The 19,224-nt window shown below is 61.7% G+C and overlaps 5 protein-coding genes across 5 annotated transcripts; 1 reads left to right on the top strand and 4 right to left on the bottom strand.

The window, feature by feature from the left end:
- Positions 1–213: 213 nt before the first annotated feature.
- Positions 214–1,758, bottom strand: PAN0_016c5345 (uncharacterized protein; the record flags this gene model as incomplete). The annotated part of the gene is made up of 1 exon (XM_014799286.1): positions 214–1,758. One exon carries the CDS (start codon positions 1,756–1,758, stop codon positions 214–216), a length of 1,545 nt encoding a protein of 514 aa, XP_014654772.1.
- A 1,844-nt stretch (positions 1,759–3,602) lies between these two features.
- PAN0_016c5344 (uncharacterized protein) lies at positions 3,603–4,626 on the bottom strand (the record flags this gene model as incomplete). The annotated part of the gene is made up of 3 exons (XM_014799285.1): positions 3,603–3,883; positions 3,965–4,085; positions 4,570–4,626. 3 exons carry the CDS (start codon positions 4,624–4,626, stop codon positions 3,603–3,605), a joined length of 459 nt encoding a protein of 152 aa, XP_014654771.1.
- A 164-nt stretch (positions 4,627–4,790) lies between these two features.
- On the top strand, positions 4,791–9,362 carry PAN0_016d5343 (nucleoporin nsp1; the record flags this gene model as incomplete). The annotated part of the gene is made up of 1 exon (XM_014799284.1): positions 4,791–9,362. The coding sequence occupies one exon, from the start codon at positions 4,791–4,793 to the stop codon at positions 9,360–9,362; it is 4,572 nt and encodes a 1,523-aa protein (XP_014654770.1).
- A 2,849-nt stretch (positions 9,363–12,211) lies between these two features.
- Positions 12,212–14,578, bottom strand: PAN0_016c5342 (uncharacterized protein; the record flags this gene model as incomplete). The annotated part of the gene is made up of 1 exon (XM_014799283.1): positions 12,212–14,578. One exon carries the CDS (start codon positions 14,576–14,578, stop codon positions 12,212–12,214), a length of 2,367 nt encoding a protein of 788 aa, XP_014654769.1.
- Positions 14,579–17,229: 2,651 nt separating this feature from the next.
- Positions 17,230–19,176, bottom strand: PAN0_016c5341 (di-copper centre-containing protein; the record flags this gene model as incomplete). Its single annotated transcript, XM_014799282.1, has 1 exon — positions 17,230–19,176. One exon carries the CDS (start codon positions 19,174–19,176, stop codon positions 17,230–17,232), a length of 1,947 nt encoding a protein of 648 aa, XP_014654768.1.
- Positions 19,177–19,224: the final 48 nt, after the last annotated feature.

The raw sequence follows: 19,224 nt of genomic DNA, 5'->3' as shown, positions 1-19,224 counted from the left end.
TGGTCAATGATAGTGCGTCACACCTTACTTCCTCAGCTTTGTTACGAGTGTAGACTGTGGATTGCATGCCAAACCCAATCCTAGACGTCGTTGGTGCAACCGAGCTCGTCCTCTCTGCTCAAGAGCGCAATCAACTCACCACTCCCTGCGTGACGCGAACAAAGCCCACACATGGTCAAATTCGAGCTCGAATTCCCAGCGCCATCTCTACCTCTACGCCTTGTCCATCTTTGCCTCGGGCGACTTTTCGTGCGGCGCATCGAGTGCGAGCAGCGGCGGACTCGCCAAGCCACCCCTTGGGGGTCTCAACACCTCTGGCGAAGTTGAAAAGTTCAGCAACAACTCTGCTGCGTCCCTGGCATCTGCCAGTCCGGGCGTCTTGCTGCGCACCTCGCTCTGCTCTCCGTACGCCGGACCCATGGCACCCCTCGGCGATGCAAGCGAAAGGTGCTTGAGCAGCGAGATCGACTCGCGTCCCGCACGCTTGGGCAGGGGCATGGCCGCATCGGGAAGCAGAATCGGCGACTCGGCGGCGAGACTCATCATCGGCGACATGGTCGTTGTCGCCGGCGAGATGGCAGATGGGCTCGTGTGGATGAGCGAGAAGCAGGGCGAGATGTCCGTACTTGCACCCGAGGAGGAGGAGCGATGGGTCGAGTGCGAGCGCAGCTCCGTGTCGCGAATCCGCTTCGAAAGCGGCTCGTCATCACTCGCCTCAATCTCCTCGTCCTCCTCCTCCTCCTCCTCTTCATCATCGTCGTGGGGTTGGGTTTCGTCGGCGTCTTCCATCTTTGCATCTTGCCGATACGATCCATCCGCATTGCGCACTCCAAACGGATTGTCGGCCGTAGGCACGTGCTGCGGCCTCTCGCCCGTCTCCAACGCGTGGATGTGCGCCTTGAGCTCAAAGATGTAGTTGATCGCATGCGTCAACACATCCAACTTGTGCAGACCCAACTCGTCCTCCCCCGCCGCCTTCTTGCTATCCACTCGCTTGCGGTTTCGTTTGCGCTTGGGCTTTCCCGTTGCCGCATCGATGTACGTCCTGGGAGCTCCACCCGCCGCGATCCTGGCGGCCTCATCCTCGTCCTCCTGCTTTTGGCGTCGGCGGTCGGCAAGTTCCTGCGCACACGCGGGGACGATACAGCGCAGCGTCACGAGTCGGTCGTTGATCTTTTCGCGCCGCCTGCGTTCGATCTGACTGTGCGTCGCGCGTCGCTTCGAATCACGCACACCCTTCTTGGGCGATGTCGAGGGCTCGGCGAGCACCGTGTTGAAGAACCCCTTATCCGGAGCGGGAGCAGCAGGGGCGATGGCCTTGTCCACCAGCAGATGGCGAAGAAGTGAGCCCATGGGGGATCGAGGGATGGACTCGACAAACAGCAGCCGCGGCTTGATCGTCTTGAAGAGCGGTGCGGCGGCGACGAGGTGTTTGGTGAGCTGCGCCTTCATGCGTCGCGACTCCTTATCGCCTCCGAGGGCGGAGCGTTCGCGTCCGGACGCGCTGAGCGCTACAAACGCCATGGGCAGCGTGTGCTCGATCCTGACGTGGCTGGCTGTGGTGGTGACTATGCCGTTGGGCTGGGCTACGCCAATGACCGCGCAATCGCGCACGAGTGCATGCGTGCATAGATGGCTCTCGAGATCCGAGGCGACGACGTGATGACCATTGTACTCGAACCGATCCGGACTGGCGGTTGCCGAGCTGGACGATGCCATGATGGGCGGTAGCGGCGCCGCGTAGGAAGAGTAGAGCATGGTGTCGGGTCACAGCCGTGGGGCGGGATCGAGCCGAAAAGGTATGGCGTGGGAGCTGGATGTGATCGCCAAGGTAGCTTCGCGATCTTCACACGGTCAGAGATGAGGTTTGGAAAGGAGAGCGAGCGAGGGAGTTACATTCAGCTTGTTCACGAAGCTCATCGGAAGGACCGTGCCTACGGTCTTGTCACACTGCCAAACACGGAAAGATGCATTCAGCCTGGCTGGGTTTCGGAGAGAGTGCCGAAGCGGCTGACTGAGCGCTGAGCACAGGGGGAGGCCGCGCCACGTCGTGTGCCTCTGTTGACGCATGGCACTAGCCGACAGCCAGCAGTGCACAGTGGGGCCAAGTCAAGGCGGTTGATGGGGAGAGGTCGCACGATCGTGTCCACGTTCGCAGCTTCTGAAGGGCTCCAGTTGGACCCTTTTGCGAAATGCGCTGCGAACGTGGACAGTTGGCTTTGAATTGCGCATTTGCCCGCGCCATGCCGCCACTTTAAAATTGCAATACACCTCGCTCCTTCCTCTCTTCCGCACGCCCCGCGGACATGCCGAAAGCTCTGTTCGGTTGTGCTTCCCAACTGTCGACCTTCACGCCTTCGAGGGACGGTGGGCGGCCTGGGGACTGTGCCGATCGGGCCGATCGTGTGACACGACCCAGACTATCGATCCGATCCACACGCCATGTATCCTCGCTCCGGTGGCAGTGTCAGCATGCTCTCCCGACCATTCACTCTGCTGGAGCATCGTCGGTCAATGACGATCCAACACATGTGCCGAGCTGCGACATTCAGGGCCAAGATTCGGACTCTTCTAATATCTGGGATTGCGGCGTGATGAGATCGCTGGCACTTGTCGTCGAAGAACTGCGAACCAAGTCATCCAATGGGATGTCTTCATACATGCACGTCGGTGCCGATCATCTCCTTGGAGGGGAGTGAGTGATACCGGCTGGCATTGAACTGCTTATTGCTTTTCGGCCTCGGCGAGGTTGACCTGTCGATCGCAAGCAAGAAGGAAGCAACGTCATTGTCAGTTACACCGCCGTACATGATGCAGCATCTCGAGCAAGCATGATCGAATGCGATGCGTCGTATGCTATCCATTTTGGCGCTTGCTTTGCATGGTCGACTGAGCGTGGTGCTCGTGTAGGTGGTGGTGGTGTACTTACGTTCTCGCTGGCCTTGCCGTCCTTCCACTCCTGGTAGCGCAGGGCCATGTAGCCGCGGCGCTCGGCAGCCGCACGCTGCTCCTCCTTGAGCGCCTGGCGGGTAGCGCGCGCGCAGATTGAGGTGTACTTGTTGAAGCTGTTGATCCCAATCCCAAAACAAAAATCGAGTCAGCATTCTACCAATCCAGTCCAATCGAATCGAATGTTTTCCAGCTCCGGTGGGTTGGTGTGCGTGGGTGTGAGGGTGTGGGAGACGTACGTGAAGTGAGCTCTCCAGGAAGCGGCCGACATTTTGAAACGAGTTTGTACGTGGGGGTGCAAAGGTGTTGGATGTTCAAGATCAAGAAGCAGAGTGGAGATGGTGTTCCAATGGCCTGCCGACGAGCCAAACCGCCAGAGAGTGGGGGCGCGCGCACTTCCAACCGTCGATTCGACTCTTCGGAAGCGATCAGCTGGAAATTGCCAGCCGGGCTTCTTCGGACGCGTGCCTCTCTCGCACGACAAAATCCCCCTGCCAAATTCTCGCGATCTAACAAATATGACTCTCCTCCTTCCTCCGCCTTCCTTCCTCTCGTTGGCTGTTGCACATACTCTCTGAGATGGCATGGTGAGGAGTGATTTGTTCATAACCGATACAGACGATGAGCAAAGCACCGAGCCAATGTAGAAGCAATCAGCGGATCGAGCGCGGTCGCTTGGCGTAGGCGAGCAGCAACCATCCAGCAATCATCGACAGGCCGCCAATGGGCGTGATGGGACCGAGCAGCTTGCGCACCGGATTGTCGGGCTTGGTCAGACACAGTCCATAGATCGATCCGCTAAAGAAGGTGATGCCCGTAGCGAAGGCGTAGCTCGCTGCCACCACGGGGCCGGTCGGGGGCAGACTGAGCGTGTAGAGCAGCGCCAAGCTGTGGAGCAGCTGGTACTGCGTAGCCGTATTCCATGCGCCCATCTCTACAAAGCATCGACCAAAAAGGGCTTCCAAAAGGTCAGCATCGAGAAGCAGAGTGGTTGAGGGAGAGGCGGATCACGTACGATAGGCGTTGAGCTTGGACTTCATGGCATGGGCACCGATAGCACCGAGTCCGACACCCACGGCACCCGAGAGACCGGCGAATGCTCCGAGCATGTGATAGACCATCTTGCGTTCTATGTTCTATAGTACGACGTTTCAGACAACGAGGTGGGAAGAGGAGGAGGAGGGATGAAGAGGACGAAGCTTTCGAGAGTGCGAGTTGCGGGTGCGGGTGCGGATAGAGTGGAGGCCGGTGCAGCCTCAGACTCACTTAAGCGCCATCGGGTGAGAAGCGATGCCAGATCGGACCCATCGGGATGTGCAGCGCGTTTGCTCTGGAGTCTGGAACTGTCGTCATCCCCAGCCAATTATTTTTCGAGGCGCCAGAAGGAGGACGAGAAAAACACAAAAACACCTCGCACCGCGCACACGCACACGAGAGCTCCTAATTTGATTCCAAATTTCCTCTGCATCGGGTGAGGTGCGGAACAGACGACGCGCGATTTCGAGTGCGACCGAGGCAGCGCAGTCAGAAAGGCTTTCTCTCTCTCTCTCTCTCTCTCTCTCTCTCTCGCTCTCAACAAGGGGGGTCGTTCTTCTGGTCGACATTCACCTCGCTTCTTACCTCCGCCTCCTCCTCACCCTCCTCCTCACCACCTCCAAGAGCTTCACCTGGCGCCATCCATCGGCGTGCAAGCAAGGGTGAAAGCGGATAGATTGCAGCACCAACACGGCAACTCCCGTCACATCTGCACGTGCGGATCCTTCATTACGGGCGCCGACCTCCTCATGCATCGCACCTCGCCGCCTGCTCTCTGATCCTACAGTCCACGCTGTCTCTCCGAAATGGACTTCCCAGCGCAGTATCCGGACTCGCCCGCCAAGCCCATGGCGGGCCCTGCGCGCGCACGCGTCCTGGCTCGTCAGAATCGCACATCCTCCTTGAAGCCCTACTCTCGCCCTTCGTCCATGATCGTCGCTTCCGGCTCTAGCTCCTCTCTCCACGCCGCCGCCGCCACCGACTCCGACTTTTCGCCAGCACAGCCCTCCACCCCATCCGCCAAGACGCTCGCACCCCCCGTCGACCCAGCAACGGCCGCGCGCTCCGCCTTCTCGCCTCTGCGCGTCGCCGCTTCCCCCATCGCTCTCCTCGGCAGCGTTCGCAAGATGGTCACAAAACCGCTCTCCTGGCTTACAGGCGCAGCTGCTGCCACCGCCAGCACCGTCGAACAAGACCTCGGCATCCCCACCTCGTCCAGCACCAACTCGCTCTCCTCCATCGCCCGTCGCCGCGCAGCCGCACAGGCTTCGCTGCCTCCGCGCTCGGACCAATCCAACTACGAGCGCGACGCTCCCACACGAGCCGCAAGGGCCGTGGGTGAGCGCCTCGCCGCCGGTCTCCGCTCCCGCTCCAACTTGCACGACGACGAAGAGAGCCAGCTTCATCCTCCGACATCCACCCTCCCGGCCTCCGCCTCCATGTCCCACCTCGCCCCGCCGCCCGCTCGCAAGCGCTCGTCGCTCGCTCCCCTCAGCCCGCAACCAGGTCCCTCCTCGCTGCCCACCTCGGACGCTCCTACCGACGCCGACAGACCATCCTCGTGGAACACCCGAAGCTCCAAGCGCACGCTCGACGTCGCGCCCCGCTCCGGGGACGCCAACCGCTCAGTCGAAGTACTCAGCGACGCCGGTCGTGCCTCTCCCGGTCCGGCGCTCCACTCCAGGAGCTACACCACGCTGCGCAGCCCTCGCTCTCAGCTGCTCGCCCTGCGTGGCTCGTCGCTCCGTCCCGACGACGCCATGTCCGAGTCCGGATCCACTTCCTTGAGCCACTCCAACTCCTTCAGCGCCTTTGGCACCGCCTTTGGCTACGGCAACGAGGTTCGCTACGCCGACAGCGGCTTTGGCCTCCCGCCCTCCAGCTCGCCCTTCCAGCTCTCGTCGCGCAACAGCCTCTACCGTCCCAGCCGCTCCACCCTGCGCTCCGGCCTCTTCTCCGACGCCGGTACCCCAGGTCGCACTTCGCGCGCCGGCAGCGTCGGCCTCAGATCTGCCTCCCCCGCCCTCTCGGCTACCAACTCGCCCGCCACCAGACGCAACTGGAACGCCATCAACCTCGCGGCGCCGTCCAACCCGTCGTTGGGCGACGAGCTGATGCGCGAATACCTTTCGACTCGCACGCTGCCTGGTGTCAATCCCACCGTGCGCCGCAGCTTGGGTCTGCCCGTCGACGATCCCATGGCCACCTCGTCTGTCGCAGGCGGCAGCGTCATGGACGAGACCGAGTCGCTCACCCCGAGTCGGCTCGGCAAGCGCGACATCGACATGAGCGTCGATGGCGACTCGGCTGCCACGGGAACGCCATCCAAGCGAAGGATGGTGTGGCATCCCGAGCTGGGCTTCATCAGCCACGAGGAGCTCAAGGCAAGAGAGCCCAAGCCGCCCTCACCCAAGAACGAGGCCGAGCGCCTGCTCAATGTGCTCGAGACGCTGCGCAAGCCCACCGCCACCGCACGAGGCGTCGGCGTCGGCTTCTCCAAAGGCCCGCCCACCTCGATCAACGTGCCGGCGCCCATCTCGGATGCACCTGCGTCGGCGGCCAGAAATGCAAAGTCGCACGAGGCCAAGCCCACCGTCGGCGTGGCCCCCTACACCCGATATCTGCGAAAGGCAAAGGCGATCCAGTCCAGCGCCGACGATCAGGGCGGCATGCGCGCCAGGCTCAAAAAGACGCGCGCCGACGAGGCCCAGATGGACACGGACCCTACTGACACCGACGGCTCTGTAGTGTCCGACAACGAGGAGATGCACTCGGAGCATGCAGAAGACGAGCCTGAGCAGCCGGTGTCGCCTCCACCGGAGCCGATTCGTCGATCGCGACGTCTTCAGAAGCAGACGCCCATGGCTGACGCTGCAGTGCAGACGCCCGTCAAGGTCGACGACAAAGGAGCTGCACGCACGACGCAGCTCAAGTCGGCACTCAAAGCCACGCCGCTGCGTGCTGCCCAGCCCGTTGCGCCCGTCGAGACGCCCAAGCCCGCTTCGCACCGCATTGCGCTTTCGGCTGCCAACAAGGCGCCCGCCACCGCGGTCAAGAAGGACAACTTTGCCGTCAGGACCACCAACGACGCTTCGGCGCCGCGCGAAAAGAGCTCGCTGCGCCAAGGAGCTGCCAAGACGTCGAGGACGCATCAGAGCTCCGGCAAGTTCAGCGCCTGGGACGAGGATGAGGAGGATGACGGCCTGCCCGACGCCACCGAGCTCGCCAAGATCAAGCTGCCCACCAACATGTTCCCCTCTGGCTTTTCGTTTGGCGGCAAGCCCGCGGACTCGACCGAGGCTGCCAAGCCTGCCAACGAGGCTCCCAAGACCACTTCGGCTACTGCTCCTGCTCCTGCTGCTGCTCCTGCTGCGGCAGGCGGTTCGCTGCTGGGTCGACTCGGAGGCTTTGACTCGGCATCCAGCGAGAAGGATGCGCCCAAGCCGACCGCCTCGGCCCTCTCATTTTCCTTCCCGCCCACCGCCAAGCAGACACCGGCCGAGCCGCCCAAGTTCAGCTTTGGCGCGGTCGCCAGTGGTGCCAAAGACGACAGCACGCAGAGCACGCAAAAGAAGCCCACCACCGCACCGCCCGCATCCGACTTCTTCAGCAAACCCGCCGAAGCTTCATCGGCTTCGCTGGCTGACGGCAAGAAGGACGGTCCCGTACCCAACTTCTTCGGCAGCACCATGAAGAAGTTCGAGCCCCAGGCGGATGCGGCGCCTGCAGCTAAGCCGGCGCCAGCCGCGGGTGGGTTCTCGTTCGGCGCGCCAGCGGCAGCGGCCAAGGATGGCGCAGCCAAGCCGGCCGAGACGCCGTCGCCGTTCGGCGGGTTTGGCGCCAAACCCGCCCAGCCCGCTCAGCCCGCCCAGCCCGTGCAGGCTGCGGAGGAGAAGGAAACGGCTGCTGCGCCAGCGAGCAAGCCGTCGTTCTTTGGCTCGACGAGTACCGGTTCGGGCGGATTCAGCTTCGGCACGCCTTCGACCTCGGCATCGACGGGCTCCAAGCGCGGTGCAGAGGATGACGAGCCGCCGGCGAAAAAGAGCATGCCGAGCTTTACGTTTGGAGCGCCCGCTGCATCCAAGCCCGAGCCTGCTGCGTCTGCCGTGCCTGCTGCGTCTGCCTTGCCTGCGTCGAGCGGGTTTAGCTTTGGCTCGCCTGCCCCCACGGCTGCACCGGCGGCAAAGAAGGACGAGGCACCACAGAGCAGTGTGCCGAACTTCTTTGGCAAGGGCGACAGTGGCGAGGCGGCAAAGAGTACTCCAGCAGCGACATCGTTTTCGTTCGGAAAGCCTGCGGGTGGTGCCGAGTCGGCACCTGCGTCGACGAGCAACTCGGCGCCTGGGTCTGGAACGAGCACGCCCACGTTTTCGTTTGGTGGCGCTGCGAGTGGCGATGCTGCCAAGCCAGCGGGAGGCTTTTCGTTTGGAGCTGCGGGTAGCGTAGGCAGTGCGTCGACGCCTGCGGCCGGTGGATTTGGTGGAGGGTTCAGTTTTGGAGCGGCCAAATCCGCCACACCTGCCACACCAGCTGCGGCATCAGTGACGACGCAGGGAGCGGGGGAGATGATGGATGATTCGCCGCAAAAGACTTCTGGCGCGCCGACGTTTTCGTTTGGATCGGCCACTCCCGCTTCGACGCCAGCCAAGCCTGCAGGAGGGTTTACATTTGGATCTCCTGCGCCTGCGCCTGCGAGTGCTGCACCCGCAACCAGCGCTGCCTCGACGGGCTTTACTTTTGGAGCGCCTGCTGCTGCGGGCAGTGTGGGAGGTGGCACGTCGACGTCTGCCTCCGCTGCGCCAGCGACGAGTTCCGCTCCGACGACGAGCTTTACATTCGGTGCTCCTGCAGCGAGTGCGGGGGGTAGTGGGGGGACGTTCCGATTTGGATCGCCTGCACCTTCCCCCGCACCGCAGGGGTTCACGTTCGGTGCTGGCGGGTCGACGACGCCGGGGGTGGGATCTGCACCTGCATCGCCGTTCCTCGCACCGGCTGCTGCACCCACCACGCCTGGTGGATCACCGTTCCAATTCGGCGCCCCAGCACCGCCAGCAGGATCGAGTGCACCGTTTCAGTTTGGATCCCCCGCCGCTGCTGCACCTGCACCTGCACCTGCGGGACAGTTTGGATTTGGATCTTCCACCCCGACCCCCGCGACAGCACAGGGATTCGGCGGAGGTGGATTCGGTACGCCGTCCACGCCCAGTGGAGGAGCGGGTGGGTTTACGTTCGGAAGTCCTGCAGGGGGGATGGCGGCGCTACCCCAGATGCCACAGACTGCCCAGCCGGGACTGTTCAGTATGGGTGCCCCGCCTGCTGCGAGTCCGGCGGCACAGGGTGCGCGCCAGATCAAGCCGCTCCGCCAGAGGAGGCGCTAGTGTCTCCACGCAAAAAGCATGAGACAATGCTCAATGCAGAGGTCAATGCACACATGTCGAGCACACGAGCACACGAGTGAGTCTGGCGTTGATGTTGCAGAGTCAATTCATGCTGGAAGATGCAAAGGCACAGTGTGAGCTCGCGATTGGGGGGTGAATCGGACTCGAGAGTGATTCGCTTTTGATTTGGCCTGGGGGAAGAGGTACGAGGCACGAGCTGGTCCACGTGCCGATCACACCTCGACAGAAGAGGCGCTAGTCTTGCACCCCGGTGATGATTTTCCACCTCGGGGCAGAATGCAGCGGATCGTACGAGTGCGGCTGGGTTTGGGGCTTGTGTCTCGGCGAATCGCAGCATGTGTCGATCGCCAAGCTGCGTTGCAGACCGATGAGATGCTGCGTTCGAGCTGGTCATGGTGCCGCGTACAGTGAGCAAGTCAAGTCCGCTGAGACAGAGCAGGCGCTAACTTTCCATCTCGGTGCTATCCTTCCACCTCTGTGCAGAATGCAATGCTCAATGCACAGATCGGACCGAGCACACGAGTGAGGCTGAGAGCATGTGTTGCGGAAGTCGGTGGTCGCAGTGCATGCTTCCAGCATGCATTGTGGAAGGAATGAGACTGGCATCCAGCTGGACAAAGTGTTTCGCACACAGAGCAGGATCTGGTCGCTACGACTGATTAAGCTGATTCTTCCCCCGTGCCAAATTTTGCTCTTCGATGCAGAGCTGTACCCCAGTGGGTCTCGGAGCGAGGCTGGGATTTTGAGCTCGGTGCCCATTTCCAATGCTCGATGAAACCAATCCTACAAAGTGATTCAGGGTGGGGCTGGGCAGATACGGCGGACAAGCTTTACAATCGTCGTGTGCGGGGGGAGAGGTCCACGACATGGGCAGGACCAATCGTTCCGCCAGACGAAGGCGCTCACTTCCACCGACGGTGCAGGGTGCAATGTTCGATGCACAAGTCACAACGATTGAACGAGTGGGGGGCTGAGGATTTCGAGCTCGAGTTCAGCAGCGCATCTTGGCACGTTGCATCGTCAATGTCGACTTGAAGGCTGCTTTCGCGCCCAGCTTGGTGGGTATGTGAGAAAGTCAGGCCGCTCAGAGGAGGCGCTAGTGCATTCCACTCTTGGTCGCGCGCGGATCGCTGGCGGAGCGCCACAAAGAGCGATCTCCGCCAGTGGGGCTGCGACTGCTGTGCAAAGCGGATCCAGTGTGTGAGCGCTCGAGGTTGCGATTTGCATTCTCATCCGACCCGCTTTTGCTCGAGCGTGGGCAGAGGCACAAGGCATGGTCTGGACCGAGCCCCGCACACACTGAGCCGACCAAACCCGCTCCGTCACAGAGAGGCGCTTCCTTCCCAGTCCAAAACTGCTCGATGCACAATTCACAGCGTGGGCCCGAATCTCGATCGTCAGCGTAGGACTGTGTGAAGAAGAAGCTGAGCGCAGGTCGGGGGGACATGGCAGTATCTCGACGCGGTGCGTACAACGAACACAGGTGCACAATTCACTCCTTGGGCCGATGATACACAGCGAACGAGTGATGCTGGCAGCTGGATTTTGGGTACGTCGATAAGCGAACAGCTCCCTCGCGGTGGCGTGGTTTGTATCTGCACCACCTCTCGAACCTTTGAGCTTCAAACAAGAGGTGAAACTCGCAAGAAACCAGCCGGACCAAGTGGGGACACATTGAGAGGTGGCGATTGTGCAGCAATGCATCCGAGTTTGGCCACCTCGTTTGGCATCGCCAGACGTGACTTGGCCCATTTGGCGTGATTCGACACTGGGCTCGATGAGCCAAAGTCCTTGCTTGCACAGGTCGTGCTAATTTGGCGACTTTGCAGGAAAGCGCGCACAACACTCTACTTTTCCTCCCATCGCTTTGGTGTTGGTTCGTGCCGACGAGTGTGGAGGTGCGTACGCTAACGAGTTGCGCATTGCCGCACGATGCTGGCACAAGGTTCGAGGTTTGCAACCCTGTCTGACTGCACGTTGCAAGATCAAGCTCCGCGCGGGTGCTATCCATCACATCACCACCAGTACGCTGCAGGCCGACTGTGAACGCAATTGCACACGCCGATGCACGACGGAAGCGTGAGTTTTGCACAGCGCCGTGGGTGAGCGGATCCCGCACTCGAATCCTTGCTGATGCGTGCGCAACACCGCCCTTGCTCCAACTGCAACTGCAAGTCGAGCCGTGACAGTTACAAAGTGGATGCACCAGCCGCACTGCTTTACGCAGACGAGCATCGATCCTCGCGCTAGCTCGGCATGCACACGCCTTACGCTCCCAGTCCATAGCCTTGACACTTGCCCAACCGAGACGTGTCCTTGATCCATTCTTGACAGCCAAAGTTGGGCCGTCCCTCTCACCCTGCGCGCAATCAACCTGCCCAACCACCGCCGCAAGGACAAATGTGAGCGACGCGCGCCTGCTCAACCCTTCACCCTCTGCACCTCAATCGGTCCAGCAAGCTCAATCGGATACTGTATTGCTGGCGCTCAAAATCTGCTTACCCACGCCCCCGTCCGGCCAGTAGAAGTAGAAATGCAGCCTCCTCAAGCCGCACCGAACCGAACGCGCCCGCTTCACTGCCCTCGCCCTACAATGCGCTACACTGCACATCACTGCATCGTGATGCCAGCCACGCAATCCAATTGCACACGACGGCGCGCGGGCATACTGTGAACCACGCAGCTCCGTTCACTCCAGTTGAGCGTTCGAACTCAAGATGCACGCGCTCATCACCACCCACATCACGCGCCACACGCATTGTCATACTCCTGTGACGATGTCCAATTGCATACGATCAACTGGCACCGTTTCCGCGACGCGCGCGGGCCTAGACCACACGTTGGGCGCTTTGCTGGCTCCTCGGCCGCATCCCACTGGCCCTATGCCCACCCGCAAACGGCGACGCTGCGGGCAGATGCACATACTGCACGCCTGGCGACGGCACCGTGTACGGCTGCGACGACGCAGGCTGTTCGGTGCGCGCGCCCGCCCCCGCCGTCGCCGCTGCAGCTGCAGCCTTGCGCGACGCCATGAAAGTCGTCAGCCCCGCACCGAGCGCGAGCAGTAGCGTAAACAGGATCGACGGGAGCAGTGTCGACAGCGGCGGGCGCGGTGGCAGCGTCGATCGCGGCTTCGTCTTTTGCCCCTCGCGGCCGTGCGTGAACATGTGCGACACCGCCGGCGGCGTCACGAGAAACGCCACGGTACTGGCACCCGACCACGCGATGCGCGCCGGCCACAGCATCGCATGTCCCGCCGCCGACACCGCCCCGCGCGACGCACTCTCCCTCCTCTTCCGCGTCTCGCCCTGCACGCCACCCGCACCCGCAGCATCCCCATTGCCGGCCTTGCTCTCCTTGCCCTCCGCGCCCGAGCCAGGACCGAGCATGCGCATGCCCCACGTGAGCGTGCGTCCCATCGTATGGCGCGTCTTGCCCGCCACCTGCCCCACGCGGTGCGAGCGCTTGCTCACGTCGTCCCACGCAGTGAGCATGTAGCTCGCGCACAGAAAGCACGCGAGCGACAGCACCGTGAGACTCGAGATGCTGAGAAACAGCGTCATTTGCAGCACGGGCCGCAGCGGCGCCGACAGCTGGCGCGTGAGCGTGATGGCCAGATTGCCCGCCGACGCCAGCTGCTTGTGTGCCACATTGAGGCTGTCGAGCAGCGCCGCGTCCGGCACCGACGTGGTGCGTCGATGGCTCGAGCCCGCGGTATGCGCGCCCGCGTGCCCAAACTCAAACGGACGATCCCCGAGGATCGAGTTGCGACGGCTGCCCGGTAGCGAGAAGCTCGTCGACCTGCCTCCGCTCGCGCGCACACCGTGGCGTGTACGGCGCGTGCTGTTGGATCGTGGCGGCAGCGTGTCGAACGGGCTGGAGTGCTCGCGGCCGGGCACGCTGCCAAAGTTGAACGCCGGCTGACTGTGGCTTGCGGTGGGGGTCTCGTGAACGCTGGCCCGTCGCAGCACCTCTGGCACTGTATCAAAGCTGACGTGTCGTTCGTGACGTGCGCTGCCCGCTTCGTCTTGGCCTACAGCAAAGATCGGCTGGTCCGGTCGATCAAAGTCGGAGCGCAAGATGGTTGGGGGAGACGTGAGGCTGGATCGGATCGTGGTGCGCGTGGTGCTGATGCGACGAGTGCGCTGTGTTGTGGTAGTCGTGGAGGAAGAGGACGAGGAGGTGGCAAAGTGCACATGGTCGGCGCCGTCATCGGAGCTGAGCTCGGGCGTGTCCGGCAGCGAGTGGTGCAGCGAAGCAGGCCTGGCTCGGTCTTGGGTGGCAGCGTAGTGGCTGAGGTGGATGGCGGAATGCGAGCTCGGCAGTCGGTACGAAGCCGCGTTCGAATGGGCAAACACCGACGATGCCATGCCGTCTTCGCTCATGACGCGCATACGCCGACCGTACGAGCCGCGAGAGGCTGCGTGACTGGCATCGACCGCAGGTGCGTGTGGCGACGATGTGGATGAGCTTGCTGCCCATTGCGACGAGGCCAAGTCGGGGCTGTTGCCGGTGGTGCGAACGCCAGACAATCGAGAGGATCCGGACTGCGCCGACGCCGAAGTGCTGCTGGGAAAGACGTAGCGCAGATTGCTGGGCGGGCTGTGCCGGCCGGTGGGACTTGCGGTGTACTCGTCGCTAGAGACCTCTGCGCTGGAACCGGGCTGACTGGAGTGGTGGGCGTGGCTGTACGCGGTCGAATCGGCATGGCGGAGGCTGGAGCGCAGAGCCGAGCGGGGCAGGGTGGCTGACGTGCCCTGGAAGGAGGAGCGGCGGCTGGAAGCGGCGGTGGAAGATGCAGACCTGTCGTGGTGAGGCTCTTCCCGGGGCAGACCGGATAGCCTCTTCCAGGCACTGCGCTCGGAAGGCGTGGCGTTGGCGAGCGCCGGGTTGTTTCGTCGACGCGAGGCACTCGAAGAGCGCTGCGCCTTGCGAAGACGTTCTGCGAGCTGGCCGGGCGGAAGCACATGCTCCCACCACTCATGGGCGTTTGGATCGTGAGCGTAGGATGGCTCTGAGCCGGGGATGCTGGATCGGTTGGTGGTGGTGGAGGCTGAGCTGGTGCGGCGGCTGAGGTCAGCCGAGGCCGAATACGATGTCCTCCAGGTGCTAGAGGATGCATCGGGCGACAACCACGGGGTGGAGGAGCCGGAGCTGCTCGACGAGCGGGACAGCATTGTGGCGGGGATGGCCATGACGGCGGCGATGCCTTGGCGAGTTTGCTACACAGCGGCCAACCAATGCAGCGGCCCAGATACGGTTGGCGATGTCGCGGTTGTCGTTGCAGCTAAGAGGTGATTGTGGTGGAGAGGAAAGCGAACAGGCTCCTTTCTACAGCGGCGAAGGCGAGCAGAGGTGGAGATCACAAGCGACGATGGTGGTGAGGGCCGATGCTGAGCGGTGAGGGATTGAGAGCAAGATGCGAGACGCCAACGTGTGCATGAGCAGTCGAGTCGAGTCGAGTTGGGAGTACTGTATGCGGCTCGGCCTGACCGAAGCTGTGAGGCTGGCAAGCAGGGTCTGCAAGATAAAGCGCAGCAACAGAGCTTAAGGAGTCTGAATCGACGGCAGAACGCAAGGCGACTTGGCAGGTCGGATGATGCCGTGTGATGAGCCGGGAGGAGTTGGTTGGTGGCGTGATGAGTTGCCTCGTTGGAATGCCCAATGCGATGCGGGCGGCAACCTTGCGGTGAGGGTGAGGGTGTGTGTGTGTGTGTGTGAAAAAGAAGCTGCCAACGCCAATACCTCTTCTCGTATGCGTTCGGCTCAGCCGGTCAATTGACAACGGGACCAGGAGGAGCGGCCGAGCCGGGACCAGCCGAACAGCTCTGATTTCACGGTAAGCCACCCAAAGCACGATAAGCACTCGCGCGGCCCTCTCGAAGCTTCGCAACCGCCGCCAAATGAAGCGGGACCCTTGCCCGCGCTCCGCTTGCTTAAGCGTATCCAAAGCCGACGCTATCGACTGCATCCGTGCTGCCTTATCCAATGCACTGCGACGGTCACCCCTCGCTAATCAAGCATCATCTCGCTTTACTCTAATGTTCGTCCAATGTTCGCTCCCCGAGTTGATTTGCGAGTGAAAAAGCGAGGGTCAAGGGGGGTTGTTTGGCTTGGGGTCTGCGGCGGTGTGTGTTCACGGCGAGTGTGCGGCGTCCGAGTTCGCTTGGCAGCGGACAATCCGAGCGTGAGAAGCAGGTGGTGCATGAGAAAAAACCGCCGCCACAGCGGTGCCCCAGCAGCAGGACCAGAAAGACAGCCGGGGTGCATGCAGCTTCCAACCGCGTTGCCGCTCGCCTGCAGATAGGGTTCCGAGACGTCAAAAAGATTACACTCGTTTTCTGCTTTGCGAAGAAGAAGAAAAAAGGTACGCAGCAAGCGCCAGGCGACAGAGTGGATGCCCGTCGGAGGAAATTGGATTTCTTCCCACCCTTTGCGCCCGCGCGCGCTTTCGCCACTGGACCAGCTGTTGGCGCCTGTCAGTTGGGTGGTTATCACAGGGAAAAACTCATGCGCCGATGCCTCCCCCCTCGCGGGGGCACGTTTCCGACCAAACCTGCAGCTCAGATTTCACACACCGTCGCTCTTCATGCCACGTCGCCCTGATCGAGAGTGCATTCCTCGTACCGTGATCGGCATCAACATTTCATACGAGTCGACAAGGTGGCACGAGTCGATCCAAGTGATCCGGGACCTGTTGGAGATAAGAAAACTCAGGCAAGCTTGGGTGGTGACTGAGGGTGCAACTACGCGAGGTAAGCACGCGAGAGAGCCGGGCCAAGATGAATTTTGCACCCCTAGCAGCCGCCTTGTGAAAAAAAAGGGCAATCGGGCGTCGGCGTGCTTCACGTCAGATGGGTCCAGGTCGGAAACGTCAGTCTGGGAATCAAGCACGAGCCTTAATCCGCCAACAATCGCACGGCTAAGCTTCTTAGGCGAGACAGACCTTTTTTTTGTCGCCGCGACGGTGAGACGCAGCAGCTCGATTTTGACGCTCCGATCAGAACCAACCCCCTGTTGGCAGCGAAGCCCTGGACGCGTGCTGGCGCCGCTTTCTCGATCGTCTGACAAGTCGGAAGCACGTCCGACAAATGCTCGCCACGTTGTTGCGTCCACAACGTCACACTGCACGTTGCCATTTCCACCTCCATCGGAGTCCCCAGGCCATCACACGCGCGCCCGTCTTCATGCCGGGATCTCTCTCCTCGGCAGCGTTCAGCGTTGACAGGCTCGCTCATACTGCCACCCCTTTAGATGCACGTTCTCGGCTCGCGATCTCGAATCTCACCGATAGCCAGCTGCTGTTGCTAGTGAAGCGAATGCCGGCGATCAATGCGCACGGTCGGCTTGAAGCCACGCACGGCGAGTTGAGATCCATACGAATCGGCACGGCCCCTTGGCAAAAAGCCACCTGCGATCCTGATGAGCCCCTCCAAGATCCCGCACCGATAACAAGCTTTCTCCCGACCGCGCTGCCCGAAAAGGTCACGGATCGATCTCGGTGCGAATATATCGTCCGATATGAAAACGCGGTCTAACATTGCCCGGATTTTCGGAGGCATGTCGACATGCGCCACCCTTGCAAGCTTGCTCACATCCCTGCCCGAGGGATACCACATTCGCACCGCATGGCTATTTGGTAATGACAGTATCTGATGCAATAGAAAGAAAAGAACTAGTAGAAGCTGGCGATGAAGACAAAGGCAGGAATGACGAAGAGCGGAGTGAGGGGGTTGGAGGTCCGCACAGTCCCCTTGGGGATGCAGCGCCGTGCAGCGGAATTGAGTGTGGCTGGAGCCGAGAGATCTTGCTTTTGCCAAGTCTGACAGGTGTCGCTTCAAGGCCGTTACGAGCTCGATCCGAGGTCGATGGATCGGTCGTACTTGTAGCACATTCTACCGCCCCACTTGCCACTCGTATGGTCGAGCAGATCCTCGACCGCAACGCTATCCGCCAGCGGGGCAAAGTTGATCATATCCGTCCGCTTGGCATTCCACGGCGGATGGGCGCCGTCCTTCTGCTGCTTCTTGGGCCCATGGAAAGCCCTCTTGTTCTTCGGATTCATGTCCTGCCATGAACTGTACAGGTTGTCCACATGACCGTGGTGCGAGTGGAACACGGGATCGTTGACCGACGTAGACAGCCAGGCCAGATTACCTCCTGCGCTCGTGTGCATTGCCAGATGAAGCGAGATTTCGACGGCAGAGGAAAAGTCAAAGAAGCTTCCGTCGTTGTGCGTAATCGCAAGACCCTTGAGGAAGCTTTCGCTGATAAACGTCGTACAGTTGGAGCCAAAGTGCGCATTGGGAAGCTTGACATCCATATTGTTGAACTGACGACACAGCTTGTGCTTGAACGGCGCGTTGAACCAATGATCTGCAAGCGCCCCGTCCGTCACTTCCGTACCGGTCTTCCACGGACAGTTGGTGCTGTTGCCCTTGCCGTTGGTGCCCAGGCCGTACGCCGGGTTGCCGTCGAAAATCGCATTCGTACTAGGATCTTCCGCCGTCAAGGTCCAGTCCACCCATGGCAGTCCAAGCTGGAACCCGCACTCCTGCAAGTCCCGCTCAACAATCGCCGAGAACCCTCGATGGAAGACGAGAAAAAATGCACTAAAGTGGACGTACTTGACCATACGGATGTGTAGAAGCGTCCAGTCGTCGGCAGCGTTCCATCCCGGGTCCGACTTGAAGCGCGACGGCTTGGAGCGGACGCATTTGAAGGCGTTGGCAAACTGCGTCTTTTCCTCCACCGTCATGGTCGAATACTCCTTGCGAGTCCAGATCTTGGTGCACGTGCTGGTCGAAGCGGTCTCGGTAGCGTTCTGGCCCAGCAGAGGCATGCCGGCCGAGCCTTTGGCCTGCTCCAGGGCAACCGCGACGGCGGCCTCACCTGCAGACATTTCGCTGACAGGCGCGGCGCCGGCGGCAGGGGCGGGAGAGGAGCCATCCGCCGCGGCGGCGGCGGCGGGTGCAGCGGGTGCAGCGGGGGAAGAGCCATCGGCGGCGGGAGCACCCGGGGTAGCAGGAGCAATAGGGTTGGCGGGGCTGGCAAGGTTGGCAGGTGCCGCCGGATCAACAGGCGCGGCAGGGGCACCTGCAGGGGGAGTGTCCATCTGCGCATCAAAAGCGACGTCGGTGGCAAAGTCGGCCGCAGGGGCAGCGACCGCGGCGGCGGCGCCCACGGCCCCGAGCTTGACTGCGCTCACACCTCCGGCCTTGATTGCCGTACCGTCAAAGGTGCCCGACACGGGCTTGCGAGCGCCTGCTCCACCCAGGCTTGGGCCCGTACCCGCGCGTTGGGGGCTAGCCGCAGGAGCCGAAGCAGGGGCGGCAGCGGGAGCACCCAGATTCTCCTGCCTGACGCAGTGCATGAGCTTGGCGCGGTCGGAAGCGATGCTATCCAGTGCGGCATCGGAAGCCGTGGTGGGGTTCCAAGAGTCGGCGACGTTGGCGTCGAGCTTAAAGCCCCACGTGGCTGGGGTGAGTGTCAGCCACACTCCGTCGCTGTGGTGCGGAGCGGCCTGAACGAGCGGAGTGATCTTGGTGCGATCAGCGCGTGCAACGGGTCCCGAACCAAGACACGTCAGCAGCGCAGTCGTCTTGGCGGCAGCATTGACCGGCAGCGACTTGACTGCCTGTACTGGCACTGGCTGTGCAGGGTGGATGGGCTGGATGGGCTGGTCGAGCGACAGGCGCTTGGAATGACGGTGCTTGTGGCTTCGGTCTGCGAGAGCTGGAGAGAGAAGCACAAGCAGCGTAGCCAAGGTGGCTAGCCCAGTACTCAACATCATCGTATCCAAGACCGCCGCAAAGGGAAAGAAAAAAGAGTGTGGTTTTGT

Source organism: Moesziomyces antarcticus (assembly GCF_000747765.1).
Source record: "Moesziomyces antarcticus DNA, scaffold: scaffold_v10016, strain JCM 10317, whole genome shotgun sequence".
Classification (NCBI taxonomy): Eukaryota; Fungi; Basidiomycota; class Ustilaginomycetes; order Ustilaginales; family Ustilaginaceae; genus Moesziomyces; species Moesziomyces antarcticus.
This window is presented reverse-complemented; position numbering and strand designations above follow the sequence as displayed.